Source organism: Podarcis pityusensis (assembly GCF_964106645.2).
Source record: "Podarcis pityusensis genome assembly, chromosome: 9".
In the NCBI taxonomy this organism is placed as follows: domain Eukaryota; kingdom Metazoa; phylum Chordata; class Lepidosauria; order Squamata; family Lacertidae; genus Podarcis; species Podarcis pityusensis.
In genome coordinates this window covers 5,560,138-5,581,312 of record NC_138034.1, presented here as the reverse complement: position 1 = coordinate 5,581,312, position 21,175 = coordinate 5,560,138, and the positions used below count along the sequence as shown (strand labels likewise).

Sequence of the window (21,175 nt, the reverse complement as noted above, 5' to 3'; positions counted from 1 at the left end):
ATAGCCTCAGTGGCTACATGCTGGCTGGCCTGATCTCTAAATTCCTCCCACCTGTTAAGCTAGGCAAGATACAGGGGCCAGCAGAGTTAATTAATCCTGCAGCTGCACTCCTCCAGCAGGCATTCTGCCTTCAGCTGGCCCAAGAGTGGATCTTTCCACATCCTGCTGATACCTATCCCTGGAGCACACAGCGAATCAAGACAACAAAGCAAACCAAAAAAAACCTTTACAGTCCCCTTTGGAACATGCCAATATGCAGGGAGGAAGAATCGTGCAAACCAGTTAACCTGTCTTCTCAAAATACAGGATGCTTTTGCAATACTTTCCCCTACAGTAGTACAGTACAATTTTATTCTGTGAACTGCCCTGAGACCCCCAGGTATAGGGCGGTATATAAATTCAATTTAATAATAATAATAATAATAATAATAATAATAATAATAATAATTCCCTGCAGTGGCCAATGGTGCAACAGCGTCATCTGGCAACAGGTACTTTTGAGGATAAAACCCAGGATAGTTTTCTTAATCAGCTCTCAGAACAGTGTGCAGCCAAAGTCTCTGCAACTGTGTGAAAGCTCAAGCATGCTCCAATGGCTTGGAGATTGTCTTAGCATTATGTGTGAACCTAATTATGGCTTAGTGTGAATGCCTGAGCTTGCAGGCGCCCAGAGACAGCAGCCGCTTTGCTCTTTCGGTCTTCTTGTTGCTGTGTTGCCATGAACTAATCCATGGTTACCTTTAGTGGGTTGTCACAACCCACATGTGTGGTTTTATCTCCTCAAGACAAACTATGAGCAGTAAACCATAGGGCAAGCCTACGTTATAGCTCATGGCTTGTCTGGAGTGGGGCAAACTACAAGCCCAGGTTCAGACAATAAACTAAGCCAAACAGTTTGCAGGCGCAGCAGAGCCAGAAGAGAAGCAAAACGGCTACAATCACCTTGTTATCTGGATAGGTGTTTTATTTAATGTGTTAATAAAAAAATTATTGCAGTAGAGTGGGAAAAAGAAAATGCAATATTTGTTTGGGCCAACAAGGGAGGGAACAAACAAACAAACACTGAAGCTATATCACTTAACCGTAGTCAAAATAAAAAAAAATCCTTCCAGTAGCACCTTTAAGACCAACTAAGTTAGTTCTTGGTATGAGCTTTCGTGTGCAAGCACACTTCTTCAGATACACTGAAACAGAAGTTGCCAGATCCTTCTATATAGTGAGAAGGTGGGGAGGGGTATTACTCAGAAGGGTGGTGGGAATGGGAGATTGGCAGATAGCTGGGATGAGCCTGCTGACGACTCTTAACGACTGTAATGGGTCTTACAGGAAAAGGCAAGGGGTGAGAAGGTGAGAAATGGCTTAGTCATGTATAATGGGATAAGAATCCAATGTCTTTGTTCAAACCAGGTTTCTCCATGGTTTTAAGTTTGGTAATGAGTTGCAATTCAGCAGCTTCTCTTTCCAGTCTATTTCTGAAATTCCTTTGTAGTAAAACAGCTACTTTGAGATCTTGTATAGAATGTCCTGGGAGATTAAAGTGTTCTCCTACTGGTTTCTCTGTTTTGTGATTCTTGACACTTAACCGTAGTTAGCTTTTAAAATAAAATGTAATTTGCACATGAGAGAACAGAGTGCAAAAGAGTGTTATTGAATCATCTTATATGAACTTACCTTGTATTTTTATGGCATGAACCACGCTGTGATCTACAGATGAAGGGCTGCATACAAATAATAAAAAAATAAAACAAACTTGTCCCAAAAACTAGGGGAAGCCATTGCCTCTTCCTCAATACTTGCTTTCTGCTTTGGAAAGAGCAACTTCACAGGATGGCTTCAGTATTTTTATCACATTCATCTCAAAAATCTTTTGTATATTGAACATGCTTTATAAGGCTTAGAAAGTACAGGACTTTATTTAGGAGTTTATTATGGTGGGATGGATTTGCCTGTGAGGTTCTCCTAGGATCGCTGACAAGTATTTCGTATCAGTGAAGTAGAATCTGGGACAGATTTTTCCCAGAGAAAGTTGCGTCCACAAAAAATTTGGTTGAATTTGTATAGAATTAGGATGCAGATGTGGCGTGGACAGCATCAGGCTCTGTTCACTTGCATATATTATGTCATCATTTTGTCCAGTCATGGTCCTTCTGAGTTTTCGCTCACAAGACTGTGGAGCAGCAGGGCTTTCCTGGGCTACCCTTAGTACTGCTTTTCCATCTTTTTAAAGAAGCATGGCTTCAGCTTGTACCCTATTAGCTTTCTGGAGGGTGTCATGTTATCATCCCATTTTATAAATCAGTTTGTTTAATTAGTACTTTAAATCAGGGGTCAGCAACCTTTTTCAGCCATGGGCCGGTCCACCGTACCTCAGACCATGTGGTGGGCCGGACTATATTTTTGGGGGGAAGTGAACAAATTTCTGTGCTCCACAAACAACCCAGAGATGAATTTTAAATAAAAGCACACATTCTGCTCATGTAAAAACACTGGGCAGGCCCCACAAATAACCCAGAGATGCATTTTAAATAAAAGGACAGATTCTACTCATGTAAAAACATGCTGATTCCTGGATCGTCTGCAGGCCAGATTGAGAAGGCGATTGGGCCGGATCCGGCCCCCGGGCCTTACGTTGCCTACCCCTGCTTTAAATCAACCTTTCAGTTAACACTATGATTTTTTAAAAAACAAAAACAAAACACAACCCTGCTGTTGTTTTGGTTGCTGCCATTTTAGTAACTCCCCCCTCCCATATTAAAATGCTTCTAATCTAAAACAGATATAAAAAAGTCACAGAATTGTAGAGTTGGAACAGACCCCAAGAGTCATCTAGTCTAACCCCCACCCACGGAATGCAGGAATCTCAACTAAAGCACCCATGACAGATGACCATCCAGTCTCTGCTTAGAAACCTCAAATGAAGGAGAGTCCACAACCTCTGAAGGGAGTCTGTTCCACTGTCAAATGGCTCTTAACCACCAGAAAGTTCTTTGTGATGTTGAGTCGGAATCTCCTTTCCTTGTAACTTGAAGCCATTGATTTGAGTCCTACCACCCAGAGCAGGAGAAAACAAGCTTGCTCCATCCTCCATGGGACAGGGCCTTGAGATACTTGAAGAAGGCTATCGTATCTCCTCTGTGTCTCCTTTATTCCAGGCTTATTATCCACTCTTCATGGAAATGCCCCGTTTTCTTGCTCCTGCTGCTGACTTGGCTTGCTCTCCTCACCCTGTCTTCTCTTTAAACCCTCTTCCACCTCCTCTCCAGTTCAAAATGAGCGCCTGCAGTTACTGTTCCCACCTCTTCTTCTTCAAAGCCTATAAGGAGCAGAATGGGGCAGCAGTAGCACATGCCTGTGGGCCATTTGGAACAGGAGTTTCAACATGTTACCTTGTCCTCTGACCAGCTGACTTGCCCACTTCCAACCCCATCCGCATTGTGCCAGCACAGTAGCAACTTCCGAGCACCCAGAGATCTCCACGTAGTCGCAATTGGACTCACATTGGACACAAAATGTGCATGGCACCCAGGGAATTTTGAACACCGTGCGAGTGAGTGAGAAGGAGAAGTATGGCTATGCAGAACAATCGTATTCAGGCAGAAGTCTCACTGAGTTCAATGGAACTTACTCCCAAGTAAATATGCTTTGATCTGCAGTAGCCTTAGCAATCCAATTAGCAGTCTGGGTAGTTTAACAAGAGACTTAAAAGGAACAAAAACAACCCGAGAGAACTTCTGCACCTTTCATAATTACTTCAGAGGAAATTTCTGCAGACTCTGTTTGTCCTGCAAGCTACGTACATCTGCTGAAATTCTCTCTTCTACACAGCTATTAAAGGTACAGGAGCCCTATCCTCTGTCTCTTTTTCCCCCATCTGGTCACTCCATTTAAATTCTTCTTTGAAGAAACGTATTGGGCTGCAAAATGCCTTTGTGTTTTCAAGTTGTGAGTCAAGGACCCGCAACCCGCGTAGGGGTAAATAAGACACAAGGACACATGTATTTTAGGTTAATGGGCTAAAGAAGTCCGCAACTTTATTGGTTACAGCATGTGAGTGGTATTGGCTTAGGCATTGGATCAAACAACCTATATATGACCCTACCCTGCGCAGCGGGGGGTCATTTGAAGGTTAACAACCAGGGGGAGGAGCTTGTTGATGCAAATACAACTGGAAGCTTCCCCTGGTGTCACCGGGGGTCGTGCCGTGGCCCTAGCCACCAGCAGGGCATCGGACAGGATCCATGACCACCGGATTCCTTTAATGGAATACCCAACAAGGGAAGGGGTAGGTGATGGCCACACCCTGCCCCCAACAAACGACACATATTCCAATGCCTAACCGCCAATACCAGAAACGTTGTGACGATTTGCTACGAGGTAGGCGAAAAACCAAGAGGCTGGTGCCAATTTGCCAAATGGATAAAAAATCCTACCAGGCCCCCTGAGCAGCCAGGGCAACCAACCAAAGTCCATAGCAAGGTCAAGAGCATAAATATGACCTAAAGGGAGGGCGGGCAGGTGATCCGACGACTCCGGAAAGCAGAATGAAGTGCAGGGCTGCCACAGCGGCTTAAATGCAACTAGACCCTGCCCCCAAGCCAAGCCTATTGGCTGGCCTGACAGGCGCGGTGCGGCAGCCGGGAAAATGATGCAGGGGGCCGAATACACCCCCCTGCTGATACGGGAACGGCTCCCGCTCACAACACCTCCCCTCTGGGAGGCAGAGAGGCTTTGTCAGAATTGGAGGCTACAAAGCAAATGTGATAGTTTTCTTCAGGTGGTCAAAGTAAATGCAAGAGCTGTAAGACTTGCTCCCACTATGTAACGCTCTGAAGGAGGTATCTAACTGCATTCATACAAGAGACCAGGCCCTGCAAATCCCGTTGATGTGCCAAATACTATCCTCTTAAGCCCCAACTTTACTCCTTCACTCACTTGCAGCTTCTGTTGCAAGGTGTCACCAGACTGTGGCTCTACTTAAGAAGTGGTGCCTTACAATCATGATGACAACGACATTGGATTCATATCACCTTTTAAATCTTACATACATTACATGAACACCCAGCATTATGCCTGCAAGCAATTACTTAAGTAGCCTGGTTCATTCATGCATGTACATCACTTGAATTCTGTTTAATTGCTTGCTAAACACTCAATGACTGTCAGCTGAATGCGTAAGCAACTCCCATTGAAAAGCATTGTGTAAGGGAACGTGAGGGGATATAAAAGTTCAATTTGTGTTATGGCTGTGGTAGCTCATTAAATACATAGAATCATGTATTTGTAGAGTTGGAAGGGACCCTGTAGGTTATCTAGTCCAACCCGCTGCAACTCATCCCTTTATACTGCAGTATACTCATCCACTCCTGCCAACATAGCAGTTTGAAAGCACATCAAAGTGCAAGTAGATAAATAGGTACCACTCCAGTGGGAAGGTAAACGGCGTTTCTGTGCGCTGCTCTGGTTCGCCAGAAGCAGCTTAGTTATGCCGGAAGCACATGACCCGGAAGCTGTACGCCGGCTCCCTCGGCCAATAACAAGATGAGTTCCACAACCCCAGAGTCGGCTACAACTGGTCCTAATGGTCAGGGGTCCCTTTACCTTTACACTCATCCAGTGATGATCATGTGAACCAGCTGCATATGTTGTTGGATAATATGAGTGAGGTGACCAGTACGTCCCTGCTTGTTTTTCATACTTTGAAAATATAAACTGTTTTAAACCTTTATTAACATTTATTTTTTCTCTTAATTATGTTAGTGTTTAAATTGATCTTTGTATTTCCTTCTTCTGGCTGAAAGTTGGCGTAAAATGTTTAACTGAGTACAGGAAATGTATAAAACATATTGGGCTAAAACCTATAAAAAATAATGTGTTACTTGGTCATTGAAACATTCCTCTTCTCCCAGGCCTTTGCCTGATTAAATAATATATGGCCTTTTATTGTTTGTTATTCCGGCATGTATTTTTGTGCTTTTATACTGTAAACTCACCTGTGATATTCGGATGAAGGGTGCTATAGAAATTTAATTAATAATAATAATGCTGTATGAAGTAGTGCAGTTGATTCATCTGTTCAACGGTATGTGCTCAGGTGATTGTTGGGTGCTTTTAACATTCACATGTAAGAGAAAGTGGCCCTAGGTTGCAGTCACAGGCCCCCTTTCCCTGCACAAAGACTGGAGAAAGAGAAGCAAGAGGCAGACCAGGCAAGTAGCAGGTCCTCTGCATGCAGAAGGCAGAGGAATGCTGCTGGGTGACAAAGAGAACGTGGACCTGCTCATTCGGAGCTCTGGCCCACCTGACCTTCTCCCTGCTGCACCTCTTGGCTACTTGTGCATAGTCTTCTTGATTCCCCATTTATTATACATGCTCTTCTTACATCTCAGCTCATCTGTAAACTCCTTATGCAGCCACCCCAATTTCTTTAGAAGCCTCTCACTTTTCTTTCTTGTTGGGATTGTCTGCATTTGTGCCTTCAATATTTCACATTTAAGAATCTCTCATCCATCTTGGACTCCCTTCTCTTTGAGTATTTCTGACTATGGGATTTCACCTTAAGCTTTTTGGAACTGGCCTTCTTAAAGTCCAGAGTGCTGTGGGAAGGCGTCCTCCAGGTCTTCAGTCTGGTAGATTAGTCTGAGACACAGTGACCAGGCCAAGGTTAGAAAATGCATGCTGGAAAGACTTTGTGCGTATGTGTGTGTTTTATTTATTGAAATCCAGATCATGTTTACAAAGTACCCCTGACCAGCAAAATGCTCTCACTAAATTCAGCCGAATACAATCTCATACTTGATACAGCTTGCCTTTTAAGAGAAAAAACATCAAATAAAGCTGCCAACATGTTACATAGGTTCAAGTTGAAATTTCAAATCATCATATACTAAAAAATATTTCCAACTCAACATCCCATTTTGCTCATAGTATTTATTACAAATAATAATTGGATGTAAAACCTATATGATTAGAAATGTTATTTATACTGTGAAGTAACACTACTGAGTTAATTGGGATTTACTCCCACGTAAGTGGATAGAGGATGTTGGTCTTCTTTTCTTGCGTTGCATTTTGGAGTTTAAGCTCCACAGGTCAGGGATCTGTTATGTTGTGCAACTCTGTGCATAGCTTCTTAGAAGTAGTTGTCATTGAATTGAGTGAGGCTCACAGATTTCTGTGAGAAATATTGGTACGCGCTTCATTCCACTGAAACCAATGAGACTTTGAAAGAGGTGTGGCTAACCTTCAGCTCTCCAAATATTGCTGAGCAAAGGCTTCCGTAATTGAGGATACTGGCTGGAGTTCATGGGAGTCAAGGCTCAGCCATGTCCTTAGCCATGGTTCCACAACCTCCTTGGCTGTACCCCCTTACCAGGTCCAGGAGCTACCAGCCATCCCTGATGGTTAACACTGTCCCATTGGGTGGTGTCATGCAGCGAAAATGGCAACCTGAGAACTGTGTGAGTTCCCCAGCACAGACAAACTGCTTCCCATTATGCTTGTTTTTAAGCTGCAAGAAATCCAAAAGTATATAGTTACTATCAATTTAATTGGGAAGTGGAGCGGGCAAATGCCACAGTATCCAGTTCCAACTTCTTACAGTTGTTTCTTGCGTTATAGGAATATCATTGCCTGCCCCCCCCCCCCCCGCCTTGCATTCCAATCTCACAAACAGCTATAGAGTATTTGACTTTAAAAAAATGATTTTCTTGTTTTGCACTTGTATAGTCAAAAGCGTAACGATAATCCTATTAAAGATCTTGTGTCATGGAGGAGGGGGGTCAGCTCAGCGTGTGCTGGGCTGGAAGCTTGCTGCCATTGGCTGGATGCGAAACAGAATAGGAGGGGCTTTGGGATGGGGCAGGATTTATTACTTGTTATAGTTAGAGCAGGGATTTCTTCTGTGGGAAATGCCCAGTGGTTGCGGCTGATGATGATCTCACATCGACAGCAGTGCAGTGCTGAGTGAGGAAGGGTGACCCAGGAATTGAGGACTGAGAAAAATACAGCGAGCAGATGAAGAGAGGGAGCAGAGGAGGAGAAGCGTTTGCCAGAGCAGCAGGGAGAGCAGCAAAGGGAAGGCAGGAGCTGAGAGAGAGAGGACGGCTCATGCCGAATGCCTTCCAGATGCACTGAAACCACCAACGAACCTTTGGGAATGGCTACAAGGACTGTTTGCTGCCTGTAGAGCAAGGGTTGTGGACTGACTCTGTGTGTGTGTGTGGAGTGTGTGGCAGGGGGAGAGAAGGAGAGAACTTCACAGTACTCTTGATTAAAATGTTAAGTTGTGCATAACAGATTTGGCCAGACAGCCTGAGAAATGCTGCTGCAAGAGACTCTGGCGTGTATATCACAGCCACTGATGCATATAGGACAGCCTGCTCTGGCATAAGGGTGGAGAATAAAGGAATGGAGGCAATGCAGAGAATATTGGAATAAAGGTCTGCATTGGGTCGTTGGATTTAATAAGGAGGAGGTGGCGCTGAAAGAAGTCAGCTTCACATGAATGGTGGACTTGACACGAGGTGCTGTGCTGAATTCTGAGAGATGCTAGACATTAAATCTGACAACTGTGCAAAGAGAGACCATGGAGAAATCAAGTAGTGAGGATTCCTCAATTCACCGGAGTCCATCTTTGGATAGCAAGGATTCAGACTTTGCTAAACCTTCTACCTCAGGCAGGCAGTTTGGCCGAGGCTTCACTGCCGGAGCTTTCTATGGTACCACAGGATCGAACACACAGAGCCATACCGCAGCTGCAGCTGGGACTGGTGTCAAAAGTGACAAATACAATGCACCCAAAGGCAGCAAATACGTGGTTTTTTATCTGGATCTATCATTTGTTTTCCTTTTAGAATTTAAGAAGTGCAGCATGGCAAGGGGCTGTTTGTGCTGTTTGAAATACATGATGTTCCTTTTCAATTTAATATTTTGGGTGAGTACTGCATTTTTATATTCTTAATTAAGAGCTCCATTTCCTTACTGCATTGTGAGCACAGTATATTTTAAGCTTGAACGTTAAGATTTCCCCCTCCTTTCTTTTACCTGCATGGAATATTTATGGAGCTGAATCCATGTCGTACGCTAGAGGGGAAAATGCAAAATTCTCATATCTTTTGGGTTTCATTTGACAAGATTTATTTGCAGTAAACTGTGTGTTGAGCAGGCTGTATTAAAGAAAACAGAACCTTTCTCTTAGCCAAATTATTCATACCGACATGGTGGCATCTGTTTTAATATTACCTCAAGCTGCTGTAAGTATTTCTAAGCCGTTGCTATTAATCTGGCTCACTTTCCTAACAGAGGAAAAAAGTGGGGGTTTTGTTTTTTTTAGTATGAATGAGATTTAGTCTCTAACCATCACTTTTTTTGAAACCAAGATTCTTAATATGGTCAGTGAAAATGACAAACAATAAGGACTTTTGAGTTACTGTTACTCACATTGGCAAATTGGAGGGCCTGCTTTTTTGTGGGACCAAAATTGATTTTCCTTGGTTAGCAAGCCAGGAGGCGTGAGGAATGTCAGCAATGCTTCAGTAAGCAAATTTGAGAACTCCTAGCAGCTACTATGATCTAAATGATGTCATGTGCACTTGGAAAATCAGGCTGTTGATGCCAGTCAGCAAATAATTTTTGTTTAGAACTAATTCACAATTTATGATCTGTCTTGGTTTTCTTGACCAAAACCAAAGTTTATCAGGTTTGAATGATTAGGAAAAGCAATAATGGTAAACTCATGCATGTGAGCTTGAGGAACAATTATTCAAGGCAGACATCTAGATACAAAAATGGTACCATTGCATTATTAACCTTTTTTGAGTTTTATAGTAAACCAGCATTGTTTGAGTTAAACTAGTTTGTTTCTTGGCAGCTGGTTTTTCTGTGTGATTGACTCAGTTTATCTCTTGAAGGCCAGATGCACTGTGAGAACTGGGCAGGTATTCCTGAATAATTGCATTTCAATAGTTAATGGATCAGAGGCAGGTGCAGGAATCTTCTTTAAAGAGAACTATCTAAGTAAAATACTTAACCACTTATAAATGCCTTATATCCAAATGCCTTCATTATTTGTGTTTGCTTTACCCCATAAATAGCAGAAATTCACCCCACTCACTTCTAGATTTATTTTATAGGAAAATTTTGAACCTAAAATTCCTGAATCATGTGTGTTTGAAGTTACATTGATAATTCCATGTATTGCTAGGGTGTGTGTGTTATCTAGTGTGTTATCTTTGTGGACCATTGCATTTTGTTAAATTACAGTCACTATGAGACAAATTGCTTGAAAGGCATCTAAATTAAAACTCAGGTATTTATAGCTATGGTACATTAAATCTATATGCACACAAGCTGGGATGAGGGGCTGAGCTCATGGCTGGTAAAATTGTTTGAAGTTTCCTCTTAAACCACTTTCCCCGTTGAAGAGGGAAAGTGAGTCTCAGTTTAAATTTTACAACCAAAATGTACAGCAGCCCAGGCCCACGGTGAACAGGCCCGGATGGAGGGAGGTAGCGCGGGCTGGCCCAGCGCTCCTCTCCTCTGGCATCAGGAGAACTCACTGGCCAAGCACTGTGTGGGTGGGCAGGCAATCCCATTTGGCTCGGGGTGTGTGTGTGTGCTCTGGTGGCATCGGTGGCTTTCCCACCCCGGGCACTGGCAACCCACGCTATGCTGCTGTGCTTAAGTGGTCAACAGCTCTTATTGAGCTCCCATGAAACTTATGAAAAGTAAGCAGGCTGGCATGCAACAAAGCTTGCTTATCTCTGGGTTGCCTAGTTCATTACTGCTGCAATGCTTCTGGGTCTTCAGTTTAGCACCCACTCCTGTATGAGTGTAGGCCTTTCCTTTCTCCCACATGAATGGATGACTGTCATTCACTGCAAGGGAAGAGAGTACAGAGCTGTATTCCGGAACAGAGTTGCAGTAGGGGCAAAGCCTGACCAGATGGTCAGTGGCCCAGCATATGGATTGCAGTGGTTCTCCTCTCCCGCCTGAAGGCAGCACGGGGAGTCATAGCATGCTTCTGGCACTCCTTCGCTCCATGGCAAAAAGGTAGGTGCTAGGTTGGAGAGGGGGCAATGCAATTTCAGTCGGTCCAAAGACTTGTAGGATTGCCGTGATGAATAGGTTGACACAAGAGCTAGTAAAAATGTGGACTAGAAATGTTGCAAGACCATCTGGCATAGAAGTTCCAGCAGAGAAATGTTATATCCACCTTTCACAACACTCTGATCATTTGATACCTCTCCTAAACTTTTTTGTATACTCTCAGATCCAATGAAAAACTCCTCATGCTTACCTCAAAGTCTATGCGCTCCCCCACTTCTATAGTGATGCCTTCGATCCTCCACTTCTATCACTTCCAGGTACCCCAAGATGTCTTGCTTCCTCAAACAGCTCTACAGTTCTTTATGCCTGGAACTGCTTTCCAGAACACCTGCATGGTGGCACCTCTCTCCTGCTTCAAATTCAACCTCAAATTGCACCTTTTCTGTGAAGCTTTGACACAACACACAATCCCCATGACTTAATGTAACTAAACATAACTTTCTCCCTGGATTGGTTCAGACCAGGAAGGGGATGGGGAGTGCAGCTGCTGGCTACACGTGCTTTACTCCCTTGTGCAAAATTCTCATTTGTGGGGAGGCTTCAAAAATTATTCAGTTTACTGCTAGGACTGAGAGGAGTTGTGGTTCAGTAACATCTGGAGGACCAAAGGCTTCCCCCATCAGGTTTAATTCAATACCAAATATCTTAACCAGAATCCTAGTATTGTATCTTTCTTTCCCTGTGCAAACAACTTTTAGGAGAGCATTGTATCAGAGTGAAAAAAACATACATAGATGAGATCCCCAGGGAAGTAAATGGGGGCTGGACTAAATTTTGCTGGAGGACTTATCAGGGGTGACGGTAAAGAAAGAGGGCAGTTGCCCAGGGCCCCACACTTTGAGGGGTGGGGGAGTCTTGTACAAAATCCTGCCTGCATCCTTATAGTCAGTCATTCTCAGTCTACCTTGTATTTATCTTAGGACTATTGCAAGCAAGTCCCTCCCTACAGAAACACTTGCAGAAGACAGGCCCATCTCCAGGCCCATCTTCACCAGTAGTACACTAGTAGTTCATTCGCCAAGATCCGCCATCATGCTTTTTTTCTGCACGTGCCCAGTTCACTCAGGGCAGCAGCAGGAGGCAGCTGTCAATTTGTTTTAGTAAGAGTGGAAAGGAGAAGAGATCCACCTAGGAAGACAACCTAGATCTTCTGAAATTTCAGAATAGGATAGAGTCTGGTCAGACAGATCTCACAAAACAAGCTCAACAAGAATAAAAGAAAACTCATTTAAACTTTTTACAGGTGGTATCTCTACTAGCCGGAATAATAAAACCAGGTGAAACCAAATGTTAGAGAGGATGTAATGTGATTGGAACATATTACCACATGTGGTGGTCATGTGATAATGTGTATTCATTCTGGAAAAAAATATCTTCAAACAATCTCAATAATAATTAAATTTGAACTGCCACTGTGTCCTAAACTTGCTCTTCTTTTGATCTTTGATACAAATCTTCCTATTAGGGTTTTCAGAGAACTCATTATTCACCTTTTTTCTGTCACCAGATTAGTGATCTCAGAACATACAGACATAGCCAACAGTTGCAGGGAGAAGGTCAGGTGGGTTAAAGCTCAGAATGAGCTCAGAGTTGCAAGGAAAGCTACAAAAAAAGGGGAGGGGTTCTTCGGTGGTGTGTTCAAAACAAGAAGAAGAACAAGCAAGTAGTAGGTCCTCTGAGTGCAAAAGACAGAAATGCTATTGGTTGACAAAGAGGAACTGGAACTGCTCAACACCTACTTTGCCTCTGTCTTCACCCAAAAGGAAAGCAGTGCCCAACTTGGTGATAACAGACTAAATGATGCAAGGAAGGAACTGCAGCTCAAGAAAGGAAAAGAGATAAGGGAACACCTAGCTACTTCAAACCACTTAAATCTTCAGGGCCCGATGAGCTGCACCCAAGGGTACTAAAGGAGCTTGCGGATGTAATCTTAGAGCCTCTGTCTATAATCTCTGAGAATTCTTGGAGGACAGGTGAGGTCCCTGCAGACTGGAGGTGACCAAATGTTGTCCCCATCTTCAAGAAGGGGAAAGAAGACGACACAGGTAACTACTGACCTGTCAGCTTGATGTTGATACTGTAGATGCAGCGTATCTCGATTTCCATAAGGCTTTTGATAGAGTCCGCCATGATATTTTTGCAGAGAAGCTGGTAAAATGTGAACTGCACAAGAATGCTGTGAGGTGGATTTGTAGCTGGTTGACTGACCAAACCCAATAAATGGTTCCTCGTCATCCCGGAAAAAAGTGACAAGTGAGGTACCACAGGGTTCTGTTATTGTTCAACATCTTTATAAACAACAATAAAGGATCTAGGGGTCTTAGTAGGCCACAAGCTGAAGATGAGTCAACAGTGTGATGCAGCAGTAAAAAAAAAAAGGTAATGCTATTCTAGGTTGCATCAAGTATGGTTTCCAGATCAAGGGAAGTAATAGTCACACACTATTCTGCCTCGGTCAGACCCCACCTGGAGTCCTGTGTCCAGTTCTGGGTGCCAAAATTTAAGAAAGAGATTGGCAAGCTGGAGGAGGGTGACCAAGATGAAGAAGAGTCTTAGGAGGAACAGTTAAGGCAGTTGGGCATGTTTAGCCTGGGGAAGAGAAGACTAAAAGGAGATATAACCATCTTCAGATATCTAAGGGGCTGTGACATGGAAGAGGGAGCAAGCTTGTTTTCTTCTGCTCTTGAGGGTAGGACTCGAAACAATGCATTCAAGTTACAAGAAAGGAGATTCCAGCTAAACATCAGGAAGAACTTTCTGACATTAAGAGCAGTTCGGCAGTGCAACAGACTCCCTTGGGCGGTGGTGGACTCTCCTTCAAGGTTTTTAAGCTGAGGTTGGATGGCTTGGATAGCTGTCTGTCAAGAATGCTTTAGTTGAGATTCCTCCATTGCAGGGCGTTGGACTAGATAACCCTTAAGGTCCCTTTGAACTCTGCAATTCTGTGATTCTCCTTTCAAAAAACTGTGCCACACCAAGCAGCCAATACTCAGAAGCACTGCCCTACCTGCATGCCTGGTATTGGAGAGGGTAGCCTGAAATATGTGGAGAACATGGCTGTGTGGCAGTTTCATCCTATTTTTGCACTGGAAAATCTTTGAATTTGAGGCAGTAAACTTGGGGAATCTTTTTTTTAAAGTACCGCAGAGCTTTAGCATTTTTATGCTGCTCCGTGTGGTTCTTAGCAGTTGTTCTTTGGCCATCTGGTATTGCTTTCTTTAAGAGATTAGGAAAGTCTGAGCTGAGGGATAAGGAAGCTTATGGTATTTAATTGTGTGGTCGTGGTGGTGATTTACACTGTATTCATCTTAAGTGCATAATATGGTTGGCTAAAAAAACCCAAAAAACAAAATCTATTCAACGCTGTTCTGCTTTAGTTTGCCTCTAATGAGCAAAACTGCAAACTCTCCAATGCAATCCCACGGTCGCCATAATGAAGTATTGCTTTTAGTTTATATAGATAACAGTGTTAGCCTGACAAAAGGTAATGGATAAACATGTCCTACTTTCAATGTTAGGGCTAGTGGGGTGCACCAGGTTGATTCGGAGATTAATTCAATGCTTTGGAAAACAGTCCAATTCATAATTTATTTTGTTTTATTTATTTATTTTGAGACAAAAACACCACTTTGGCTGTCACCATTGGAAGTCATAGCGGAAAAGAAAAAAAAGAATATGATAGAAGGTTGGAAAACTTACAGAAATTTATTAAAACAAGAGGGAGGAGAGTTTAAATTAAAAGAATTTAAGGATTTATCAGGAAAGTTAACATGGATACACTATTTGAATGAAGTAATTAGGAAAGATAGGATTCGAGGATATGAGGAACAAATATCACAATTGGAGAGATATCTATTGGAATGTAATGTTAAAGTGCTATCTAAAATGTATAAGATATTACTAGAATGGGAGACAAAGGATGGGCAAGTAAAACCTTCAATGATACATTGGGCAATAGATATTGGTTATAATATAAATATGGAAGCGTGGGACCGATTGTGGAATACTGATACAAAATTTACAGCATGCTATGGTTTAAGAGAAACCTACATGAAAATATTATATGGATGGCATCTAACAGCGAGTAAATTGGCAAAAATGTATAAATCAAAATCAAATAAGTGTTGGAAATGCAGAGAGAAAGAAGGTACTTTCCATCATATGTGGTGGTCTTGTAAGTTAAGTTAATTTAGAATATGCAGGAAATGATAAAAATAAATTTTAGAAACTGCAGAAAAAGGAAGAAGGAAGTCGAGTTTTTAAATTTTAAAATGACTATAAAACTATTGAAATGTATATAACTGAAAATCATTTTTTTAAAAAAGGAAAACAGTCGCCTTGGACCAATTCACAGGTTGCTTGATTTGGCTTTGTGCCTCCTCATCAATTACCATAGGAGTATTTTAAAATGGCTAAAGCTTCTTTGCTTTTTGACAGAATGGATGACATTTGCAGAGATAGTAGTTGCTTCTGAGTGGTAGACAAAATATTTGCCTTACTGGTTTCACGTGGATTTTTGATACAGAATTTTTTTTAGCATGGCAACATAGAGAAACCTGGATGGGTATTTTGCTGGAAAGACATCAAATATGGTAATTGCTATAGTAAATATTTATGGTCCATGAAGCAAAGTCTCTTTTAAGACAATTTGCATCACCCTTCTCTCCAGATCTCTCTCAAAATATGTATTATATATGAATTGAATAACATATGTTCTCCTAAAGCTAAATGCGTGTGTGCAGGTATGGGAAAGAGGTGAGACACTAGGTAAGATTTTTGTGTTTCATTTAAAACAACAACAAAATAGAAATTACCGTATTTTTCGGCCTATAGGACGCATTTTTCCCCCTCCAAAAATGAAGGGGAAATGTGTGTGCGTCCTATGGGGCGAATGCAGGCTTTCGCTGAAGCCTGAAGAGCGAGAGGGGTCGGTGCGCACCGACCCCTCTTGCTCTCCAAGCTTCAGAAAGCCTTGGGAGCCTCCAAACCAGGTCGGGGGATAGCGGGAAGGCGCACTGCGCCTCCCCGCTGTCTCCCAGCTTGTGGGGCTGGCAGTGGGGAGAAGCGCACAGCGCGCCTTCCCGCTGTCCCCCAACCTGATTTGGAGGCTGGCGACGGAGAGAAGCGCGCTTCTCCATGTCGCCAGCCCCACAAGCTGGGGGACAGCGGGGAGGCGCGGCAGATGTCCGCGAGGCTTGCGCGCCCGGCGGGAGGTCCCACCGGGCTCGCAAGGCTTGCGGGCGGCAGCCTGTTCTGGGGGCTGGGGTCGGGGGAAGCTCGGGCTTCCCCCGCCCCCTGCCCTGCAAGCTCCCAGAGCGATGGGGAAGCTGCGCGCAGCTTCGGCATCGCTCTGGGACCCGCGCCTGGGGGGGAAAATAATTTCCCCCCCCTTTATTCCCCCCCCCCAAATCTAGGTGCGTCCTATGGGCCGGTGCGTCCTATAGGGCGAAAAATACGGTATATTCTATTCATTAAAGAAGAATACAATACAATGTATACAACACCAAATAAATATATTCAAATTTTCAGAAATATTATTCTTCATAATAATTTAAAATAATTTGAATTTGAATCCTTTTCCTTGAAGTTGGATCTCCCACTGCTAGATACGCAGCAAGAGGAAACTGTTTCAAAATAGTTGCAGCTGGAAGAAGTTAAGAGTGTTATTCACAAAATGAAGATTGGGAAAGTGCTAGGGCCTGATTATTTTCCTGTTGAATGGTACAAAATATATTCAGATTTACTAGTCCCTAAGGTGCTTTGGTTTCATCAACTTTAGTGTATGATACATATATGTCTGTTATACCTAAGCCTGGCAAACACCATGCTCATTGTGCAAATGTTGGGCCAATCTCTTTAATTCACATACATTTTAATATATTAACAGCAATTTTGGTTAACATGAAGCAGTGGTTTTTGGAATTAATTGGAATCTCTATTATTAGCAAAACTGTGGTAATATTGGGTGAATATTGGAGAATTCATAAAAATATTTTTTTAAAAAAAAATTAAGTAGTGATATCCACAGTAGCGCATTCAGATCAAGTGGTTTTTATTTGACATAAAGAGTGAGCAGGTGACCTAAAATTGGTAGCCAGCCTGGTGGCCTGGAATAGTGCTAGAACGTATCCAGCTGCATTTGTTACTTTGGGTGCTGAAAAAGCATTTGACAAAGTATATTGACAGTATATGTTTGTTACTTTGGAAAAGTTTGGATTTCCTCAATAACTTATGAAGTGGATTAGAATTTTATACTTCCTAAATTGCAAGTAAGAGCACATTGTAGTTTTTCAGATCCAGTGGGTTTAGAGCAGGGTGCAAAGCATAGCTGTCATTTGTCTCCACTGATGTTTGATTTATGTTGGAACCACCGGCATGTGAAATCAGATCGAAAAGGGAGAGATCTGGTTTTGTTCATGTACAAGTGGAATTTAAAATAGGTTTATTACTCTTCATTAGTTGACCAGAATTAATAAAAACAATAGTTTTTGTAGAATTTCAGGATATACAATTAATTGGTCAAAATCTGAATTAATCCCAGCGGGCAATTGTAGGTTACTTATTTTATATACAAACTGGTGATTTTGTTGGTGCCCAGAGTTTTTCACATATATAGACATATTTCATACATATATATATATATATATATATATATATATATATAAAAATAAATAAATGACATTTTGGTTCTGAGAGATATTTGTTGAAGGATTAAACTGAATTTGAATGGGTTGAAGAAGGAGTTGTTTTTACCTTCCTCATTATTTACTTTCCGTTGTGCATTTAATCTCTGGTAACACAGAGATTTGTGCGGGTGGCGCTGTGGTCTAAACCACAGAGCCTAGGACTTGCCGATCAGAAGGTTGGTGGTTCGAATCCCCACGACGGGGTGAGCTCCCGTTGCTCGGTCCCTGCTCCTGCCAACCTAGCAGTTCGAAAGCACGTCAAAGTGCAAGTAGATAAATAGGTACCGCTCCAGCGGGAAGGTAAACGGTGTTTCCGTGTGCTGCTCTGGTTCGCCAGAAGCGGCTTAGTCCTGCTGGCCACATGACCCGGAAGCTGTACGCCGGCTCCCTCGGCCAATAAAGCGAGATGAGCACCGCAACCCCAGAGTCATCCGCGACTGAACCTAACAGTCAGGGGTCCCTTTAACACAATTTGCCAGAACCTAGAATACCAAAGGTTAATTGATGGAGCTTTCTGGGTTCTTCAAAGTATTGCTGTTATTAAATAAGCTGTCACTAGTTTTAAAAAAATAATTAAATATTATGCAAAAGATTATATGTTTGTCATGGCAAAGTTGGATCATAATACTAGTGTTGGATCCATAATTACAGTATGCCCTGTGATTACACTTACTGTATTTCCTCCATTACCACAGGCCAAAATCACTTGACTATCCCACAGCTCCACTACTTATGATAAAATGAGCCAATCTCCTGGTAAGCTCTCCCTGTTAATGGAGGTGGTGGGGCAGCCACTCCACAAAAAAGGGACACTGAACACAAAGAACTGTAACATCTATTACACACTAGCAGGTACCCACTGTGGGGGGGGAAAGCCCCCAAGAGCCGAACACACGCTCCACGCGGCTCTTTAAAGGGAACGCTGAGCAGAGCCTCCCGCCTGCATTTGCTCCATAAGACGCACACACATTTCCCCTTACTTTTTAGGAGGGGAAAAGTGTGTCTTATAGAGCAAAAAATACGGAAATTCTCTTCCCTCCCTACTTTTCCTGCATCTCTGCTGTGCTCCCTGGCCTTTTTTTCCTAACTAGATTTCTGATTGCTTCCCCTTCGCTCGCTCTGCCTTTCTCTGCTGCTGCATTCCCTTGCCCCCACCCCAACCTCTTACCATTGTGTAGCTTTTTTAGTCTTTTGCCTCCTGCCTGGATGCCCCCCTCAACACTCCCCTTTCCTCCTCTGGACCCTCTTCCTTTCCTTCCTTCTGCCGGGGTCACTCTTCCATTCACTCCCCTTTCTCCACTTCCCTGACTCCTTCGTCCCCCCCAGGTCTTCCCCCTTCCCCTCTGCCACCCACTGCATCCCTTTTCTCCTCCCCTTCAAGTTCAGTGTTCTACCCCCTTTGCTACGGTGACTGCCCAGCCTCTGCCTAGCGACTTCCTGTGAGTGAGTGTCTCATACAGGGTCTGACCATCTCTTTAAACCTCTCTCTGCTCCGGTGATTTTATGTTTGTTTTATCATCATCATCATCATCATCATTTGTATGCCGCCTTTCCACACTTAAAAACAATGCTCAAGGCAGCTTACAACATGACAAGATTTACATAATTACAAAAGTCATAAACAATAAATAAACTACATAAAAAAAATACACAGCCAAATGAAAAACAATTTCCACATAAATCAAAATCTAAAACTAAGAATACAGCATTAATATCACAGTTTAAAAAGACATAGATAAAAAATAACAACAAATAAAAACAACAACCAAAAATGGAGCTCTCTCTGCCCAGCCTCAGCGGCAGCAGTTCTTTATGGAGCCCGTCAGGCCCTGCCCTAGGCCAGGTGGTGAGCGGCAGGACTGGGGGCCCCAGGCAGCGCTCAGCAAGGGAGTCCTCCTGGGCGGCAGTTTTAGGGCCATAACTCAGTGGCAGAGCATCCTCTCTGAATGCAGAAGGCCCCCCAGATTCAATCCCCAGTGTCTCCAGGTGGGGCTGGGAAAAGAGGAGGAGGAGTTCGGATTTGATATCCCGCTTTATCACTACCCGAAGGAGTCTCCAAGTGGCTAACATTCTCCTTTCCCTTCCTCCCCCACAACAAACACTCTGTGAGGTGAGTGGGGCTGAGAGACTTCAGAGAAGTGTGACTAGCCCAAGGTCACCCAGCAGCTGCATGTGGAGGAGCGGGGAAGCGAACTCTGTTCACCAGATTACGAGTCCACCGCTCTTAACCACTACACCACACTGGCCCCTGCCTGAAGCCCTGGAGAGCTGCTGCCAGTCAGTGTAGACAAGACTGACCTAGAAGTTGGCCAATGTGTCTTCTTTTTTTGCTCTTCAAAATATGGCAACCCTACAACTGACCATCACGCCCTACTGGACCAAATTTGTAGGCTAAGTATCAGTGGCCCTGTGTTCCAGTGGCTCCGTTCCTACCTGCATGGTGGTGTTCAGCTCCCTGGTGCTTACACTACGGAGTCTCACAAGGCAACTGATGGGTCACCAGTGCTAGTCATCTCTGGGACCATGTATTTCAGACTGTGGTTTCACAAGCAACTCTATAACGGGATGTGTACATGTTTCTTGTAGGATTTTGTGCACCCCCTTTCCTTTTTGGATTCACAAAGGACGAGTGTGTGATTTTGTGCAAATTATTTTGTGTGTTAGCTGCCAATGCCAGCTTCCCTTCTATGTACATAGAGCAGAGCTTTCAAAACTTTTCATGTTGGTGACACACTTTTTAGACATGCGTCATTTTGTGACACGGTAATCCAGTTTTACTAGCAAACCAGGGGTTAAACTAACCCCTTTCCAGCCCCAGAAGAAGTGCGGGGAGCATTTATCCAACACACCTATACACTGCAGCCAACACACCGTGTCGCAACCCAGAGTTTGGAAAACTCTGACACAGAGCCTCCATCTGCAGTGCCAGTCTAACCTACATTATGCACAAGCTTCTTCATAGGCAGTGTTACAAAAGCAGTGACAGATATGCTGTGGTGTCTGGTGTGCTAGCCTATTCATTCCCACAAAACCAGTTTGAAAAGAAAAGAAGGAAAAGTCTGTGCTCTGTTTGTAATATGGGTGCAAATATGTGCTTTCTTCTCTCCCTCCCTGTGCAAAAATGGCTCTCACCAGTATCACAGCCATGACCCCAATTTTCTCCCTTTCTTAAAAAATGCAGCAAGTTGCATTCCCAGATCATGAAAAATATTAACCCATTGACATCCCATCTAGCAACAGTTGTTTGTTTGTTTGTTTGTTTGTTTGTTTTTAACAGACTGGGTCAAATAATAAATTCATACAGTCTGAAGGGATTGAAAATATTTTATTCTGTAGTGTTGTGTCTTTTGCTATGTCAACCCAAATACCAAAGTTAGAAACCT

The 21,175-nt window shown here is 43.2% G+C and overlaps 1 protein-coding gene across 4 annotated transcripts in view; it reads left to right on the top strand.

Moving 5' to 3' along the window:
- The window catches only part of TSPAN9 (tetraspanin 9), a 125,211-nt gene that overhangs the window by 32,791 nt on the left and 71,245 nt on the right, over nucleotides 1-21,175 (top strand). For 2 of the 4 annotated variants that reach the window (XM_081020153.1, XM_081020152.1), the window contains exon 2: nucleotides 8,853-8,932. In XM_081020153.1, the coding sequence (XP_080876279.1) occupies nucleotides 8,870-8,932 (63 nt within the window). In that variant the 5' untranslated portion in view covers nucleotides 8,853-8,869. Of the gene's footprint in view, nucleotides 1-7,897; nucleotides 8,933-11,269; nucleotides 11,364-21,175 lie in introns of those variants that run through there. The other 2 variants (XM_081020151.1, XM_081020150.1) reach the window with 2 other exon arrangements.